The 16,678-nt window shown below is 40.3% G+C and overlaps 1 protein-coding gene across 1 annotated transcript in view; it reads left to right on the forward strand.

Annotated features, from left to right (window-relative positions):
• LOC117294603 (PDZ domain-containing protein 7-like) overlaps positions 1-15,418 on the forward strand; it is a 28,590-nt gene extending 13,172 nt beyond the window's left edge. The window contains exons 8-18 of the mRNA XM_033777089.1: positions 43-260; positions 1,370-1,523; positions 2,413-2,577; positions 3,586-3,735; positions 4,751-5,022; positions 6,094-6,280; positions 8,313-8,390; positions 9,065-10,247; positions 11,199-11,431; positions 11,914-12,014; positions 13,660-15,418. Of these exons, the coding sequence (XP_033632980.1) occupies positions 43-260; positions 1,370-1,523; positions 2,413-2,577; positions 3,586-3,735; positions 4,751-5,022; positions 6,094-6,280; positions 8,313-8,390; positions 9,065-10,247; positions 11,199-11,431; positions 11,914-12,014; positions 13,660-13,818 (2,900 nt within the window). The 3' untranslated portion in view covers positions 13,819-15,418. The remainder of the gene's footprint in view (positions 1-42; positions 261-1,369; positions 1,524-2,412; positions 2,578-3,585; positions 3,736-4,750; positions 5,023-6,093; positions 6,281-8,312; positions 8,391-9,064; positions 10,248-11,198; positions 11,432-11,913; positions 12,015-13,659) is intronic.
• The last annotated feature ends 1,260 nt before the right edge of the window (positions 15,419-16,678 follow it).

Raw genomic sequence — 16,678 nt, forward strand, 5'->3', positions numbered from 1 at the left:
TGGATGTCTAGATAACCTGTTTTTTTTTTTTTTTTTTTTTAGGTCGCCACAGTACTTCACCCACCTCAGGTACCAACCCCCTCATTCACAGTGAACTCATCGATGCTATCCCATTGGAGGTCGCTGAGCAGTACACGCAGACGCATGCACATAACGAGAGCCGTGATTGGCTCCCCAATCAGTCAATCACAATGTCACCGACGCCCATCCCGAAGTCGTCAAGGTCTTCGGTTGCAACGGAGACAGCAACACTCATTCAGGTTGGTTGATATTTGACATTCGAAACTGCAATGGTTTCACTAAATTAAAAAAATCATAAACCTTTGAGAAAGGCTGTGTTATGGTTATTTACCACTTTCTCTATTTGTATTAGAGGTTAATTCAGTCGGTGAGAGGTGTTACCCATTTGTCAATAAAACGCAATTACAAAGATTTAAGCAGGCTAGTCGAAACATTGTTAGCAAGTATAAAAAGCTCCCTCCGGGGCGATGAAGTTAATAACGAGAAGTCCGCTTGATCTACTTTATGAAAGTAGTAGTCCCAGCCGATTCCCTTACGTACAAGGTACATGAAGTACTTCATAAGCAGGACAGTTCTTTTCAGAACTAAGTAGTCTCCTGAGTTCCAAAATCTACTCTGGGGCGTTACAGATTAATAACAAGACAAGTTGTCAAAGCTACACAGGAAAGTTGATATCATCATCCTTCGTCCTTAGACGGAATAGTAGAAGCAGCTTTGATGAAATGGTGCCAGGTTGCTTTATCCCTCATGAGTTGTTGAGTCTCATTTGGATTGAGTTAAAGGCAGTGGACATTATTGGTAATTACTCAAAATAATTATTGGCATAAAACCTTTCTTGGTAAAGAGTAATAGGGAGAGGTTGATAGTATAAAACATTGTGAGAAACGGCTCCCTCTGAAGTGACGTAGTTTTGGAGAAAGATGTAATTTTCCATGAATTAACTTGAGGTCTCGAAATCAAGCATCTGAAAGCACACAACTTCGTGTGACCGGTGTTTTTTTCTTTCATAGCTATCTCGCAACTCCGACGACCGATTGCGCTCAAATTTTCACAGGTTTGATATTTTATGCATATGTTGAGAAACACCAAGTGAGAAGACTGGTTATTGACAATTACCAATAGTGTCCACTGGCTTTAATTGAGATTTGAGTCTTTGATGATGATGTGTGGGTAGCTCATTTTTCCTCCTGCGCAATTTGGATGTTATGTATAAAGTTGATATATACACAGGGTGTTACCGTAAACTTCATATACATTTATACCTCACTTGTGCAATGCCTCAAAAACCCATACAAACGAACAGTTAAGCAACTTTGATTTACATTATCTTTTGTTTTTCTTTTCACAGAAACACATTGCGTCCACTGAGACTGGTACCTCCACTGAGCCTCCTGAGCAGACAGCCAGCCAAGCTCAGTCTAGTACCCAGGCTTCTTTGAATCCTGCTTCACCGAATACTGACAAGAGAATCGGCCGTTCACACAGCATGAAATTCCCCGGTGGTAAGCCTGACTTTTTTGTGCAAAGATACACAAATCACTATAAAAAGAACACAAAACATTGGAAGTCAACACTTTCTGTTTCAGAACTGGTGTCTAGAGGGAATTCTGTCCCCCGAAGATTCTGAACCCTGGAAATTCTGTTCCCCATATGAGAAATTAACATGTGCTGAAGGAGGTTGGTTGGTTAGTTCGCTTTCAAAGGAAGTTTGTACACAATTTGCATTTTGGGGGGACCGAATTTCCTGCCACACCGGACGGTAGACTGTGCAAGTTTCAAGCATATTCGAACATTGGGACCCATTTAGGTGCACAAGTTTGTTCTTTCACACGTTAACCCTTTAGCACGCAAACCACCCGCAGCCACCCTGCCTAGTTTTGAGTTCTAAACTTGTGACTAGATGCAGCAAACAGCCGAGCATAGAGCGCGAACGGCACTTATATAGCGCTTCACACAAAAGTACCGAAGCGCTTAACAAAAATTAATGAGTAAACAGGTAAGTTTTCAGCAGATGCTTGAAAATGTTCTGATGTTGTGCAGTTCTGATGTTGTGCGGCAAGTTGTTCCAGAGTGAGGGTGAAGAATAGGAGAACGAGTGGTGGCCATATGACTTTGTGCGACAATCCTCATCATTCGGCACAGCACGATGCTGTGGCCGCATCGTCCTCAAATTGTAATGGGGGTGCACTCCTGGAGTCGCCACCCTCACATGGTCTCTTTCAATCGCTGCTCTTCTCAGCTCTCCTACGCTTCTTCCACTCCACCTTGTGACATTGTCTATCCAGAACAATGATCTGATTATAAGATAACTTTCCATGCTGACATAGCACCTGTTTTTCCATTATTACTGTTATTATTTGTAATATTTTTAAACTTCACTTTTTTTCTTAGAGAAAGCGCTGCCCTCGTTTGAGACGGACATCAGTAAGAAGGAGAGCCAAAGAGTTCAGAGGAATCGGACCTTTAGGGAAGTCCTCTTTGGGATGAAGATGAAGAGTAAAGATAAGAAAGATAAGGCAGACTCTAAGCAACGAGGAGACAAGAAAGCCACAGTCGGTAAGACACCATGAGACATTTTATGCTTGCTTCTTATAGATGTGACTGGTATGAGAAGATAATAACAATATTAATAATAATAATATTGAAGTCTTATATAGCGCACGTATCTACCAAACAAAGTATTCAAGGCGCTGAGAATATACAAACTTTCAAAAAAATAGGTTATTGCAGTGATGAGTTCTGAGACCCAATTATTTAGCACCTTATTTTTGTAAGAATGTACAATGTGCTACGGCGCCATACAGCAGCCCCCCCCCCTCTCTTAAAACTGGATCTTCCATTAATTTCTGGCCCTTATGATGTTTTTACAGCCAATTACTTAATGGCTAAATGGCTTAATGAGGAATTGGCTTAGAGCAAATTAGTGTTTCTGGTGTATCAATTATTTCTGGAAATGCAAGACGATGGACCTAAGCGTTAACTGGCGCTTCACTGTCTTCGTCCTTACTTTGAATTATTTTGATGCCTCCAACGGTAAGGTGGACTTGGGACTTAATGAAGTTTAATGAATAATGATAACTCATAGTTACAAAATGAATAACAGAATAGAAATAAAGAGGCAAGGATACTTTCTTACCAGTCTTATGGTGTATTTAAAAGGAGACAGCTCAACAAGAAACATTCAAGAAATTGCTGAAGACCCACTTGATTTCATCAACAGTGATTTTGGTTCCCTCTTTTTATGAAATAAAAGATTCATTTTTACAAATCCAAAATTGAGTATGATGTTATATACAAATAATTTAGTACTAGTAGTTACCATCACTCCTAAGCTAGGAACTTCGTCAGACTGGTGACCATGCCCAGTGAACTGCCTTATATACCCTTTCTTGGTTGACATAGAGGGCATTGTAGGCGTGGTATGGAATAATTGGTCGTAAATGTTCTGGAGCTTGTAAGCCCCTTTTTTCATGTTGGGGCCTTCTTTGACTTATTATTTTGATCTGTATTTTTTAAAACATCTTAAAACAATGAGAGGGTTAAAGTAAATCTTATTGTGCACAGATCCAAAGCACATGAAGAAGAGATACCCGACCTCAGCCTCCTACGCAAGCCTCAGTAAGAAACCGCTGGTAGAGCAGACTGTAGAGCCAGTCAGCCGATCAGAGCCATCTATGGCAGGATGGGCTACACGCAAGGATAACACATCACTAGGTAAGGAGACTAAAGGTTATCCTTCTCTTAATGCCCCTTATTTTTGACCGCGCGAGGGCGCTATAAATAGTATTTTGATCACTTCCGGGGGTTCACGCGATTTGCCCTGCACAAATTAATAGGCGTTCTGTCACTTTTGTTGCGCCGTAGTTTCAATTTGCTTTAGAGGTGGATTATAACGGCTCCTTTAAAAGTCTTATTGTCTGTGATGGATTAGATGTCTGTGGTTATAATGTGTTCCAATCTTTAAAAACTGTTTTGGGTATGAATGAATATACCCCCGGAAGTGATTGAGAGCGCCCTCACGCGGTCAAAAATATGGCCCATTGAAACAAACCTCTCTCTAGTTGATCAAGGTCGAATCATGTTGAGATTTGCCGATTCTTGTCAATCTTGAATTAGGTAAGGCGTGTTAATTGGAAGCACCCTGATTCCCCTGACATCTACATGCTGTTAAGATGAGGTTTTTTTTTTTCCCCATTTCAGGAATATTCCATATTTTCAGGAATATTCCCAATTTTCTGGAATATTCCCAATTTTCTGGAATATTGGGAATATTCCAGAAAATTCCATGTGGCATGTCATGGCCTCGTGGTTCAAGCTCTGGTGTTTCTGATCAGCATAATGTTGCCTCGAGTCCCGGTATTGACACATTTGTCCCTATGCAAGAAACTTAACCACGATTGCTTCGTGAAAGTTGGGGAGGTAGTGCTTTCTGCTCTAACAGCCAGGCTTCTTATGGATTATACCCAAGCCTACATCCGTATGGACTGTAAAGGGGCCCTGTTTCAGCCCCAGGAGTAGGTGGCAACAGCCCCTGAAAATAGTTGATTGTAGCCCACACTTTGAAGTGGCCTTCAGGCCTAGTGGGTTTGGTAACTTGCATAACAAAATATTAAAAAAAAATCTACAAGGCTCATTCCTGATCTCTCTTCTCTGTCATCCACCATCATCCATTCATTTTATTGTTTCTTGGTGTTCAAAACATTGTCTTAATTCTTTAACCAAAATATAGCAAGCTCAAATCCAGGCAGCATTGCACGGCGTCAACTACCAAAGCAGCCCCAGCCGATCCCGGCACCTTACATCCCTAAACATCAACGACCTTCAGATCCACGGTCTACCGCTCCAGGGACACAGCTACCGGCCGCGTTCCAGCACGGCGCAGGCACCCAACTCATGTATTCTGAAGCAACGTACGCCAGCGCGATGAGCGTACTGGTTGAGATGACCAAGAAGCTGTTGAATGATGACGAACAGAGTGCAGTCATGAGACATGTCAAGTGGGTAAGGGTAATCATTCTTAAAGATCAACTCAAATAGACTCTTTTAGAGAGAGTCATTACTTGGTGTTACCGCAAACCTTTCCATATCATATTTCCAACATGCAAAGTTTCAAATTCTACTTATCAATTCAAAGGCACTGCAGCCGCGCTTTCATGAAAAGCTAAGATTATTCCTATCTCGAGTTGGGAAAATTAAGTCATCCCAACTAATAGGATGGGCTCAATGCGTCCTAACTTCTATTACGGAACTTAACTTGTCCTAGGTCCTAAGATTAATTCCAAGTTAGGAAGAGTTTTGTGGAATCAACACCTTGCCACCTTTGGTTATTGTCAAAGACCAGTTTTCTTACTTGGTGTGTATCAACATATATGAATAAACTAACAAACCTGTGAAAATTTGGACTCAGTTGGTCAATGAAGTTGCAAGAGAATAAGGAAAGCAAAAGCACCCTTTTTGAGTGAGAAGTTAACGCTTTCTCAAAAACTATGTTACTTCAGAGAGAGCCATTTCTCACAATGTTTTCTACTTTCAACCGCTCTCTATTGCTCGTTACCAAGTAAGTTTTTATGCTAATAATTATTTTGAGTATAGTTACCAATAGTGTCCAGTGCCTTTAAAGGCAGTGGACACTATTGGTTATTACACAAAATATTTATTAGCATAAAACCTTTCTTGATTACGAGTAATGGGGAGAGGTTGATAGTATAAAACATTGTGAGAAACAGCTCCCTCTGAAGTGACATAGTTTTCGAGAAAGTAGTAATTTTCCACGAATTTGATTTGGAGACCTCAGATGTAGAATTTGAGGTCTCGAAATCAAGAATCTGAAAGCACACAACTCGTGACCATGGTGCGACATGGGTGTTTTTCTTCTATTAATATCTCGCAATTTCAATGCCTGATTGAGCTGAAATTTTCACAGGTTTGTTATTTTATGCATTTGTTGAGATACACCAAATGTGCAGACTAGTCTTTGACAATTACCAATAGTATCCAGTGTCTTTAAAGATGTTTATTTACAAAATTTACAAAAATATCTTCATTTATCTCCTTCTTGTTGATCTTCCCCAGTACCATCAAGAGGGGCGGATTGAGAACCTTGTGCCCCCCATACTGGCCATCTTGGACAAACCCGAGAAGATTCTACTGCTGCGAGAGATCCGAGGGGTGATAGCGCCCTCGGACCTGGGTCGTTTTGACAGCATGGTGTCCAGGAAGGAACTCCAAGCCTATGAGAATCTACAGTCTGGGCGCAAAGGTACAATTTTATAATCCTCCTTGTTTTGGAATTCAATAAAAAAAATTGCAATGTTGCATGTCCACATTCATCGGACAAACTATGCAATATATCTTTAGTTTTGCCTGAGATTCTTTGACATGTGATTTCTCATTACAAAACCAGGACAAAATTGCAATCCTGAGAATAAGACTGGATGTCTGTTTCCGGCTACCTATAAAAATTAAGAATTTTTCCCATTGACATGTGTTATTATTTGCGATACGCTCGAGACTTGCACAACCTATGGTTTTTTAGGATAGTCGAAAATGCCACAAACTGTGGACTTCATCATTTTGCAAATTTTTAAGGATGTTTCATTGCCTTCATTCTCTACTTGTGTTTTTGTTTTTTACCACAATTTCTTTTGAATAATGTTACTAAGAAAGGTTTCAATTTCATCTTTATTACACATTGATGTATACATTAGGAATTATTCTGTAAATGCCTAATGGTTGCAAAGAAATCTAGAAAATTTATGGTCCCAAATTATTCCGACTTTTTACAGTAAAAGTAAAATTGCTTATATTAGGCTCTCTCTTGAAAATTCTCAATTTAATAACATCTTGTTTGATCTGGCAGTCATCTTTTCCTTAGTTTGATATTAGTAATGAAATAAAATGTTCTTAATATGTTAAATGCATCAAAATTGTAGATCCTCAAAAGAAACTGCATCACCGTTACCGAGTAAAAGGTTATTTTACTGTCTGCTTCTCCATGCTTGCTTCTTTTTTTAGCCTAAGCTTTTATATGGAATGGTGGCTTTGGTTTTGGTTGTAGGATTTTTGCAGATATGAAGAAAAGAAGTTCCTTGTCAATTTAATCAAATGCTATGCAATAAGCTTGTACCCATAGTGATGATGTGAGGTGTTACCATTGCATCATTTTAACTCATAAAAACACATTTTTCATGCATGACTGCTATGGATTTGTTCTTCTGGTGTATGACTGTGGCAGTGTCATGGCGGAGCAGTTAAGAGCACCGGATTCAAGCCCTGGTGTTTGATCAGCAGGGTGTGGGTTCGGATCCCGGTCATGACACTTGCTACATAAAAATTGGGGAGGTAGTGCTTTCTGCTCTACCGGCTAGGCTTCGGACTGATGATACCCAAGCCTACATTCGTATGGACTGTGAAAGGGGTAACCCTGTTTCAGCCCTAGGAGTAGGTGGCAATGGCCTCTGGAAAAAATAATTGTAGCCCACACCTTGAAGTGGCCTTCAGGCCTTGTGTGTCAGGCGACTTGCATTAAAAAAAAATAATAAAAAATGACTCGGGTTCAGTCTTTGTTTTTCTGAAAGACCCGGAAAGCACTAAGTATATGGTGCCTATCATTCATATGTTTAGGGTTAACTGAAGGCCCATGTCACACGAGGCAATTTACAGGCAACCAGCTCCAGGCAATCTCCAAGAAGGAGCATTCTCATGATATTTCACATATTTTTCTTGGGGATGGTAAGACACTGTTTGTAAAATTATTCATGTGCTACTAAAGTGATCCTGTATTATGCACTGAAGTTGGTTGCCTCCAAGTTGCCTGTAAAAGTTGCCTCGTGTGACAGGGCCAAGGTTTGCAGTAACACCATGTGAATATCTCTTTTGATTAGTGGTGTTCTGAAAAGATCCGGTAGTTTTCAGAACCACCACTAACTATTCAGAAGGGATATTCAAATGGTACCTCTCTTAATTATACTTCCGCCATGCAAAGTTTTGAATCCCACCGGTGTAGAGTTAAAACCAAATCATACAGATGTGGTGTGCTTTTGCTTTTGGTCCTGCTTGCTACATACAAACAAATTACATGTTAAGAAAATATTGTTTCAAGACTGTTGCTTTTAGCTATTTTAAATTGGTGCTTGGGCTGTCATTGCATATGTTTTTTACTATGAGGGCTAGTCACTCATAGTACTATGGCTAATATGCATAGTGCCACAACATGGGATTTTGGTACCTGACCTTTGACCCTTAATAATTTTCGGGATCTGATATATTATTTGGTTTGGTTTCCTCATCAGATCCTTCTCAGCCGATGCATTCCATGAGACGGAATTCAATCGGCAAACCAAAGAAGACCATTCTTGAACCCAAGACAGGTACAGTATGTTAACTCTCAAGCCAGCTTCCTTACCATAGACCTTATCGCAAATACTCGGTATGCGCGTTAGGCGTGGAATGAGTTGCATGTTGGTCTAGCTAGCTTTCAAGCTACCTAGATCAGCATGCTGTATACCAAAGAGATTTGCCTAGCAGTATTTTCTACTAAAAGGCACTGGACACTATTGGTAATTACTCAAAATAATTATTAGCATAAAACCTTACTTGGTAATGAGTAATGGAGAGCTGTTCAAAAACATTGTGAGAAACGGCCCCCTCTGAAGTAATGTAGTTTTCGAGAAAGGAGTAATTTTCCATGAATTTGATTTCGAGACCTCAGAATTAGATTTTGAGGTCTCGAAATCAAGCATCTGAAAGCACACAACTTTGTGTGACAAGGGTGTTCTTCCTTTCATTTTTATCTCGCAACTTCGACGACCAATTGAGCTCAAAATTGTACAGGTTTGTTATTTTTGAAAAACAGCTTTACCGAATTTGGCTCAAGTTTCTGAATTTCTGGTAGTGGCTGTGCTCATATTGATGGAATAGAAAATGTTTCTTTTTTTTTACCAGCAATATATAACTGATATGAGCCGATGGCATGAGTCAAAATGAAGAATTAAATAATTTATTTGAAGTAAATACTCTAATAAATTTGGCTTTCCTTTTGCAGACCTGGAGGGAAAGTTTTTTCTGCAAACTCCTGAGGATATCCAGCAGGACAAACGGCGACAACGAGAACTTGAAGCTCTTCGCTTGGAAAATCTGAAGGAGGTCTTGGAGGAAAGCGAAACGGAAGAGGATGGAGACAGTAAATCTGCTCCATCTGACAACAATTCCTTGGACAACAGCGACATCGTCATGTCTCTCTTCGACAACCCCCCAAAGACCGACTTCACCAGTCCACAGTCCAAGTCACCTGATTCAAATCAGACTCTTAAGATCTTGAATGTACCTTCGTCACCAAAAGAGACGAAAGCCAAACGAGGTTTGTGGACCGACGCTGCCAACTCAAACTGGGAGGATGAGATTGTCTTTGCTGTTAAGGAAGTCACTGTTGAGAAGTCACCAGTCACCTTTGAAGGTCATCAACAGGGTTCGTCAAGTGGTGTTGCGGGAGGTCCTAGTGAGAGGACGGGAAGGGAATCTGGATTTGGATCGGGAGATGAACTCGCAGAGAAGGTCTCTAGAAAGGCTTTAGACCCAGACGTGATATCGCATATGTATTTGTCACAGCTAAGCAGCGGAGATGAAGGAGGTGCTAATTGGATGCTGCCCAGTATCGAAGACGACACTCTTGATGACAACATCTCAATCAAAGAATCAACGAAAGTTTACGACGAAGAGATCTGCGGACTTGATGACAGTGATGACGATGTGGAGCTCCCTCCTTTTGATGGTGACATCTCTTCAGGCATCGATGCTGCAGATGGTGGGATAAAGCCTAATAAAAGTGGACTGTACAGCCTGGTTGGGACAAACAATTATCACCAGGACATTGGCGTTCACTCGAATGCTACCTCTCCTGCCTGGTCCTCCCCTAACACCTTCTCTCCGATAAGTGCTACCAGTGACATGTCCCTCCCACCAACCCCAAACTCCTTGAACGGTATGACATCTCCTGCAGTACCCAAAACCTCTCCCAACAGTGGCACTGACCCTTCTTCTGCTGAGCCAATCTATGCAAAGGTTGATCTGACCAGAAAGAGAAGCAAAGATTCAGTCAAGAACAGCTTGTCCGTGGAAGGCTCATTCGACGGTTCAGAGGGATCTGAGAGTGGCCGTCGAAGTCCTTTCAAAGTGACCTTCACCACTGAGTACAGAGGCTCGCCGGTGCCTGCGAAGAAGAGCATTTTGTAAGAATAAATCAATTTTATTATTATTTTTATATTTTTTATTTTTGATGATTGAATTTAAAGTCGCAATCCCATTTTGGTGATCTCTCTGATGCTGCTTCCCAGGTTGCATATTGTAAACTTGATAGTGATCCCTAGCTACATGACAGTTATAGGTTGTATGGCTTCTGACTGGCTCCTGCAAAACAACAACAAATTTAACAAAATAGGAAAGTTGCCATCATTAGGGGTAGATAGCTCAGTTGGTAGAAGGTCAGCTTGTTAATCAGGAGGTCGCAAGTTCAAGTCCTGTTGTAATCAATGTTTCTTTGTTCAACCCAAATTTATGAAAAACCCAATGGCCACCATATTTTAACAAAATGTGATGAAATTTGACGAAATGTGCACTCTCATTGGCTGAGAGTTGTGCGTAGCACGTACAGGCATGCACTTTTCCTTTTTTTTTAATCATCAAATATAGCGGTGAATAAGGGAATCAATCTGTGGTGAAGAGGTTTTCAACTAGTGGTATAAACCCGCCAAGGCCTGGTTCTTGATAATTTTACCGAGACGAAGTCGAGGTAAATTATGAAGAACCGGGCCTCATAAATACCTTTTCGGTCATAAAAAATCTTTTAAAAAAAAACACTTTTAAAAAAAAACTGCAAAAATTTAAATTTTTCAATGATTTTTTTCAACACAACACCCCTCCAGCTATGAAATGGTAAGGCCCTCGGGTAAACAACTTCTTATAAGGAGATTGTGTGCGCGTCGCGCGTATCGCTCTCGGCCAATCGGAATGAAGAAACTGTCTTATAAGCACAGGTGCAAGCTCGCGTGTCACGCCCATGTTTCAACACTTTTTACTGGTCTTTATCAAAGGTTTAAACACCTCCACCAATAGGAATAGCGAAACTATGGTATTTATGAATGACGCTTTAGTGCAATCCATCTATTGGTTTCATACAACAGGAAGAACAGTTTTCGCCAAGACGAATCCCCCAACGTGGCGAAGAGAAAGATAAGCAGCGACTACATGGATATAGAGGACATCAACCTGGACGGACCATCTGCATCTAAGGAGATTCACTCCAACGGGAAGCCTCCATCCAAGGATAAATCCAACGGTAGCAAAATGCTAGAACATCTCAATGCACAGATGGAGACAATGACGGTGTCACTGCCTAAAAACAGGCCATCCCTAGGTGAGTTTTAGAGTTTGGTGTACATATATTTTTGTTATAATAGCATTATCATGTTGGCTATCGAAAAAACTTGCAGGCAACTCAGAATTTGGGTTGACTGGTCGGGTCGGCGAGCAAAGAAAAAGATATTAGAGACACACACTTAGCAATACAAGTGTATTGCTATGGCGCCTTGAACACCCAGCATGGTGGATATGTGCGCATTACAAGTCTTATTATTATTATTATTATTATTATTATGTCGCCATGCTTGAATGTTCATTACACCCTTCTTTGGAGAACACAACCATTTTCGCAAAGTATACTACAATGTATATTCGTTTTCAGGAGTTTGCGGGTTGTACCCACAATTTTTGTTGTATTGTTAATGTTTTTGTGTATTTGCTTTATGCACAGCGCTAAGACACAGATTTATATTGCTCCTTATCCTAAAAACCCTGTTGTCTTTTCTAACTGCTTTCATTTCAACACCCCCCCCCCAGGAATCAGCATCTCTGGAGGAAACGATAGCAAAAATCAACCCGAGGTTAGAATTGATCGCATTTTTCCAGGGGGAGCAGCATCAGATGATGGAACCCTCGAGGTAAGATCAGAATCAGTATCAAAGTTTGAACTGTCTTAAACTTGGAAGCCAGCAACATCATTATGAAGTAACAACTGTCTATGCTGTTACTGTAGCTGGATGCTGGTTTCTGCTTAGCCAGATTTCACTGCGTTCAGCTAATTATTAGACTGGGCCCCTGTTTTTATCCGCAAGGATAAACACGGGTACCTGCTACCTGGATCCAGTGATTCCATTGGATACCACATCCTTGGATAAACGTGCAGTTACATAGATGCCCAAACAGTACACTCCTATCACGTCCGCCATAGAATTTGTCCGAGTGTGCGAAAGGAATGTAGGTCAAAGGTGAATGTACACGCGGTCTGCAGGACGGTCTCTGGTGTTATTCACGAGCCTCAAAAGGTGACGTCAGATGTTCAGGCTAGCGATTTATGTGCATAGCCCTGGTCATGTTGTTCTTGGGCTGAAAACAGTTACAGATTTTCGGACGTCTGAACTGGAGAAATAGATGAAGACCCTGGGGTTTCAAAACTGAAGCAGTCTAAAGATCAGTCTCACAAAAGCTTTTCACATTAGGGAAATAAGCAGGTCTCCTTGGTCCTAAGAACACAACAGTTTCAAGTCTTCATCGTGTAAAATGTACCTTTGCTCTGCATAAGCATGGGTCCTTAACATGTATAACATGGGTCTTTGCATAGTATGTTCACGAGCAACAAGCAAAAACACCTTTTGCAAAACTCACCACAATCTTCCGTGTGAATAAACACCCCACACAGAGACAAGGACCATGGCTACCATGCATATGCAAGACGACATTTCAATCCTTTAGGACTCACGAATTAAACAGCTTCATTCTCTCCTCACCGCGCCATGGAAATTCATTGCTCGCCTCTCACCAAGGTGACCCCGGTTCGATTCCCAGTCGGGGCCATTTGTGAGTCGAGTTGGTTCTCTGCTGTGCCACGAGGGTTTTCCAGACTATCCGGTTTTCCTCCCTCAGGAAAAAATCAAACACTTTCGATTTTGGCTGTGCTCCGTGTTCATAATGGGTTGATGTGGCTGGCAGCTGAATGTGCCCTTGCATGCCTGCTTCTCAAACACGTTGTAGCCGCGTCCTTCGCAATTCAGCTCTAGCTGCGAGTAAGGACGATTAGTCCCCCAAATTATTTTATCACATCTGGCTAAAGGTGTTAATTTTGACTAGGGGATAAAAATATTATTTGGTTTTACCCTCATACTAATGTTTGGTCCTGTGAAAACAATAACAGGCATATTACTCGCATGGGGTTCGAACCTAGGACCTTAGCCAATCTAGAGCAGATGTTTTAACATTTAGACCACCTAGATTGCAGAGTATACCGCAACGATTTAATAGATGTTAAGTTTGCATCAGGAATAAAGAATATTTGGTTTTACCCTTACACCCATGTTTGTAATGACTGTATACTCCGTACTTTCCTGGGTTGTGAAAAAAATCACAGGCATATTACTCGGATGGGGTTTGAACCTAGGACCTTAGACAGTCTAGAGCAGATGTTTTAACATCTAAGCCACCGAGATTGCAGAGGGTGCCGCATCAGGAATAAATAGTATTAGTTGGTTTTACCTTTACACAGGTGTGTTTTCATCTTTGAAACTTTTATTCTTATGCTCTGACCCTCAGGCAGGCATTGAGGTTCTGTCCGTCGACGGTGAGTCACTACTCAGTGTGAGTCACCCTCAAGCCGTGGATATCATCAGGAAAGCATACCACAACAAGAACAAGGCCACCATTGAGTTTGTCGTCAAGCAGTCATTTGAAGAAGTAGACACTCATCTGTAAGGTCATCATGAGGTCACAGGTCACCTTTGCATTAACTCTGACCTTACCCCTCCTCCCCTTCCTCCTTCAAATCTGTTAGAATCCAACAGCAAGTGCAGGCCTGGGATTTTGAAAGTTTTAAAGGATATTGCCATTTTCATTTTGCAAAGGGCACTTCCATAGAAAATCTTAGAGTCAATGGAAACTTGTGAAGGGGCACCAAGGCCAAGACCAAGGGCAACGGAGGCCGTGGCCTCTGTGCCTGCATGTGGTTGTCTCATGTTGTGCTAGCTGAGCCAATGGTTATTGTTCAGAAAGCTGGCTCTGCTTATCGCCAAATTCTGCACTTGCGATCACCATTTAATTCTTTACTTGCGGCGCTTAATTTTTTTTGCGCTAGCTGTGTAAGCAAAGAATCCCTAGTTACCACGAGTATGCTGGCCCACAAGCAAAACTTCCCTGCTAACCTGTGAAATATGTTCAAGGAACTTCCTGCTTCCGTAAGCGCTGATTTTTTTAGTAGACAGAAACAATGACTGGATCTTACAGGGTTCTCATAACACTGTTGTTACCCAGCTTTAAAAACCTGAAAATTCCTTACAATAGATTGTTTCTGGCTACTTTACCAACAGACCTTTATCATAGTGTGTGGCCAACATGAAATTGTCTCCCATTCAAATCAATGTTTATACCAAACCGAGGCTGAAAGGAGAAATAGTCTGGTTCCTTTTTGTATTTAAGGAACATTAGCATCATTTACTTGTTATAGGATACTGGGTATAAATCAGTGCATTACAAAACTGAATTTGACTTTGGAGCCCCTCTTTAATTTCCATTGCTTGTTTGTTTGGCGAAATTTGTGAAAATATATCCGTGCCTTGGACCAAATAGTACTTTTTAAATCTTATTTCGTAGACTCCTTTCATATGATGTCACAAGATCAAGTAGCGCCCTCACTGGGGTCAAAGGGAAAACTATCATTGGTTGGAAGTTGTGCGTTTCACGTACACTTTGCACATTTCAGTTGATTATTGTGTGGCCGCCTATGCAGCGACTATATTGAAAGCAATATCATTTTATTACCTTTTTTTAAATTAAGTATTATCTTTTTATGTATACAATAATGCCAGAATTGAGCAAAACAATATCAATAGTACTGTTGTTTATACTTGAACAACAATTAATAATAATGTGTGCCTTATTGTTTTGCTGCTTTTATTTATAGCGATATTTCACAAATTCTTGTTGTAATGTTTTATACTATCAGTTTTTTTTAGGAGATAGTTTTAATCATCCTTTTAGAGTCACATTTTTTAACTTTTTATTACATAGTTTCTGAAATTGTTACATATTTAGAACTGTTTGTAAATATAGTAAACGTTTGAATTGTGTGTGATGGTTTGAATTTAAGATATGTACAGCAGGGTAATATGGGTATCGTATTTGGTTTTCTTTTTACTTCTTTTCCTTTTGGCATTTTCATTTAAATGTTTGGTGAAAACAAACCCATTCGGTGTTAAGAATTGATGCTATGGACAAACAATTTGTGTTCTCTTTTTTTTTAAAGGAATATTACAGAATTGGTTTTGCTAGCAAAAAAGGTTGTTGGCAGTGTAAGCACTTTCTGTAGTCCACCATATACATAAACTGACAAACCTGTGTAATGGTTTACAAGGTGCTGTGGCTCCATATGCTGCCAATCCAGCCAGGAACACTGGGGCGAACCCCTTGTCTTTTCGATAAGTGCACTGGGTTCTTTTACATGCGTTTACACAACACATGGGACCAACGGCTTTACGTCTCATCCGAAGGACGAAGCAATGGTTATGTGTCTTGCTTAAGGACACAAGTATCACGGCTGGGGATTCGAACCCACACTCTGTTGATCAGAAACACCAGAGTTTGAATTCGGTGCTCTTAACCGCTCGTCCACGACACTCCCAGAAGTCATAAATATGATTTACAAATGACTTAGTTCATGCAATTCAAAATTCTGCTTTGTTGTTTTCCCTTTGACCCCAGTGAGGGCGGTGTTTGTACAGCATCATTCGCCCAAATTTGCTTAAAATCAGGTGATGCAACTTTTACTTAGTGATTTCTCAATCATAAAATCGATAGCATTCCGATCAAATTACTGAAGAATTTATGGTCACATTTCTCTCTATCTCTTATAGGACTGAATGCAGTGCGTTGTTATTGATTTTTATATTGTTTTCTTTTCAACTTCACGTTTGTTTGCAAAGTGCCTTTCAATCAGAACTACCTTTTGTTCCACATGGACAATGAATAGTTCTGAGAATTGAATTACTGAAATTAGCTAATCTTTAAATATATTTCTTATAGCAGATGAGAACAAATGCCTTCAAATAGGTTAAGGCCGTTTTATATGAAGTCGTTATTTTTCATTACAACTGAAATTTTTTCTGAAAATGCTGTTGAAGCGTGGGTAGTAGTTGTGTTAGTCTGTCAAATTCAGACTTAGTGTATTTTATGACCATGATATCTTGATGCCAAAGCAAAGCATTACTGTCTACATAATATTACATTAGACATGTATTTTATGTTCGATATGGCCTGAGACCTTTGAACCTTTTCAGCAAAACTGTTGATGATTGTTGATAAATAATATTTAATATGTATTTATTAAAGGAACATTACAGAATTGGTTTTTGCTAACAAAACATTTGCTGGCAGTGTAAAATACACTATGTAATCCACCTGAACATAAACTGACAAACCTGTAGAAGTTTGGGATCGATCGGCCATCAGGGGTCACAAGAAAATAGTGAAAAACCCATAATACACATTTTGCATGAGATTGATGCAAACAAAAAAATGAATGAAACGCTCATTGAGCTATAAACTCCAAATGCGAAATTCA

This window comes from Asterias rubens, chromosome 9, assembly GCF_902459465.1.
Source record: "Asterias rubens chromosome 9, eAstRub1.3, whole genome shotgun sequence".
In the NCBI taxonomy this organism is placed as follows: Eukaryota; Metazoa; Echinodermata; class Asteroidea; order Forcipulatida; family Asteriidae; genus Asterias; species Asterias rubens.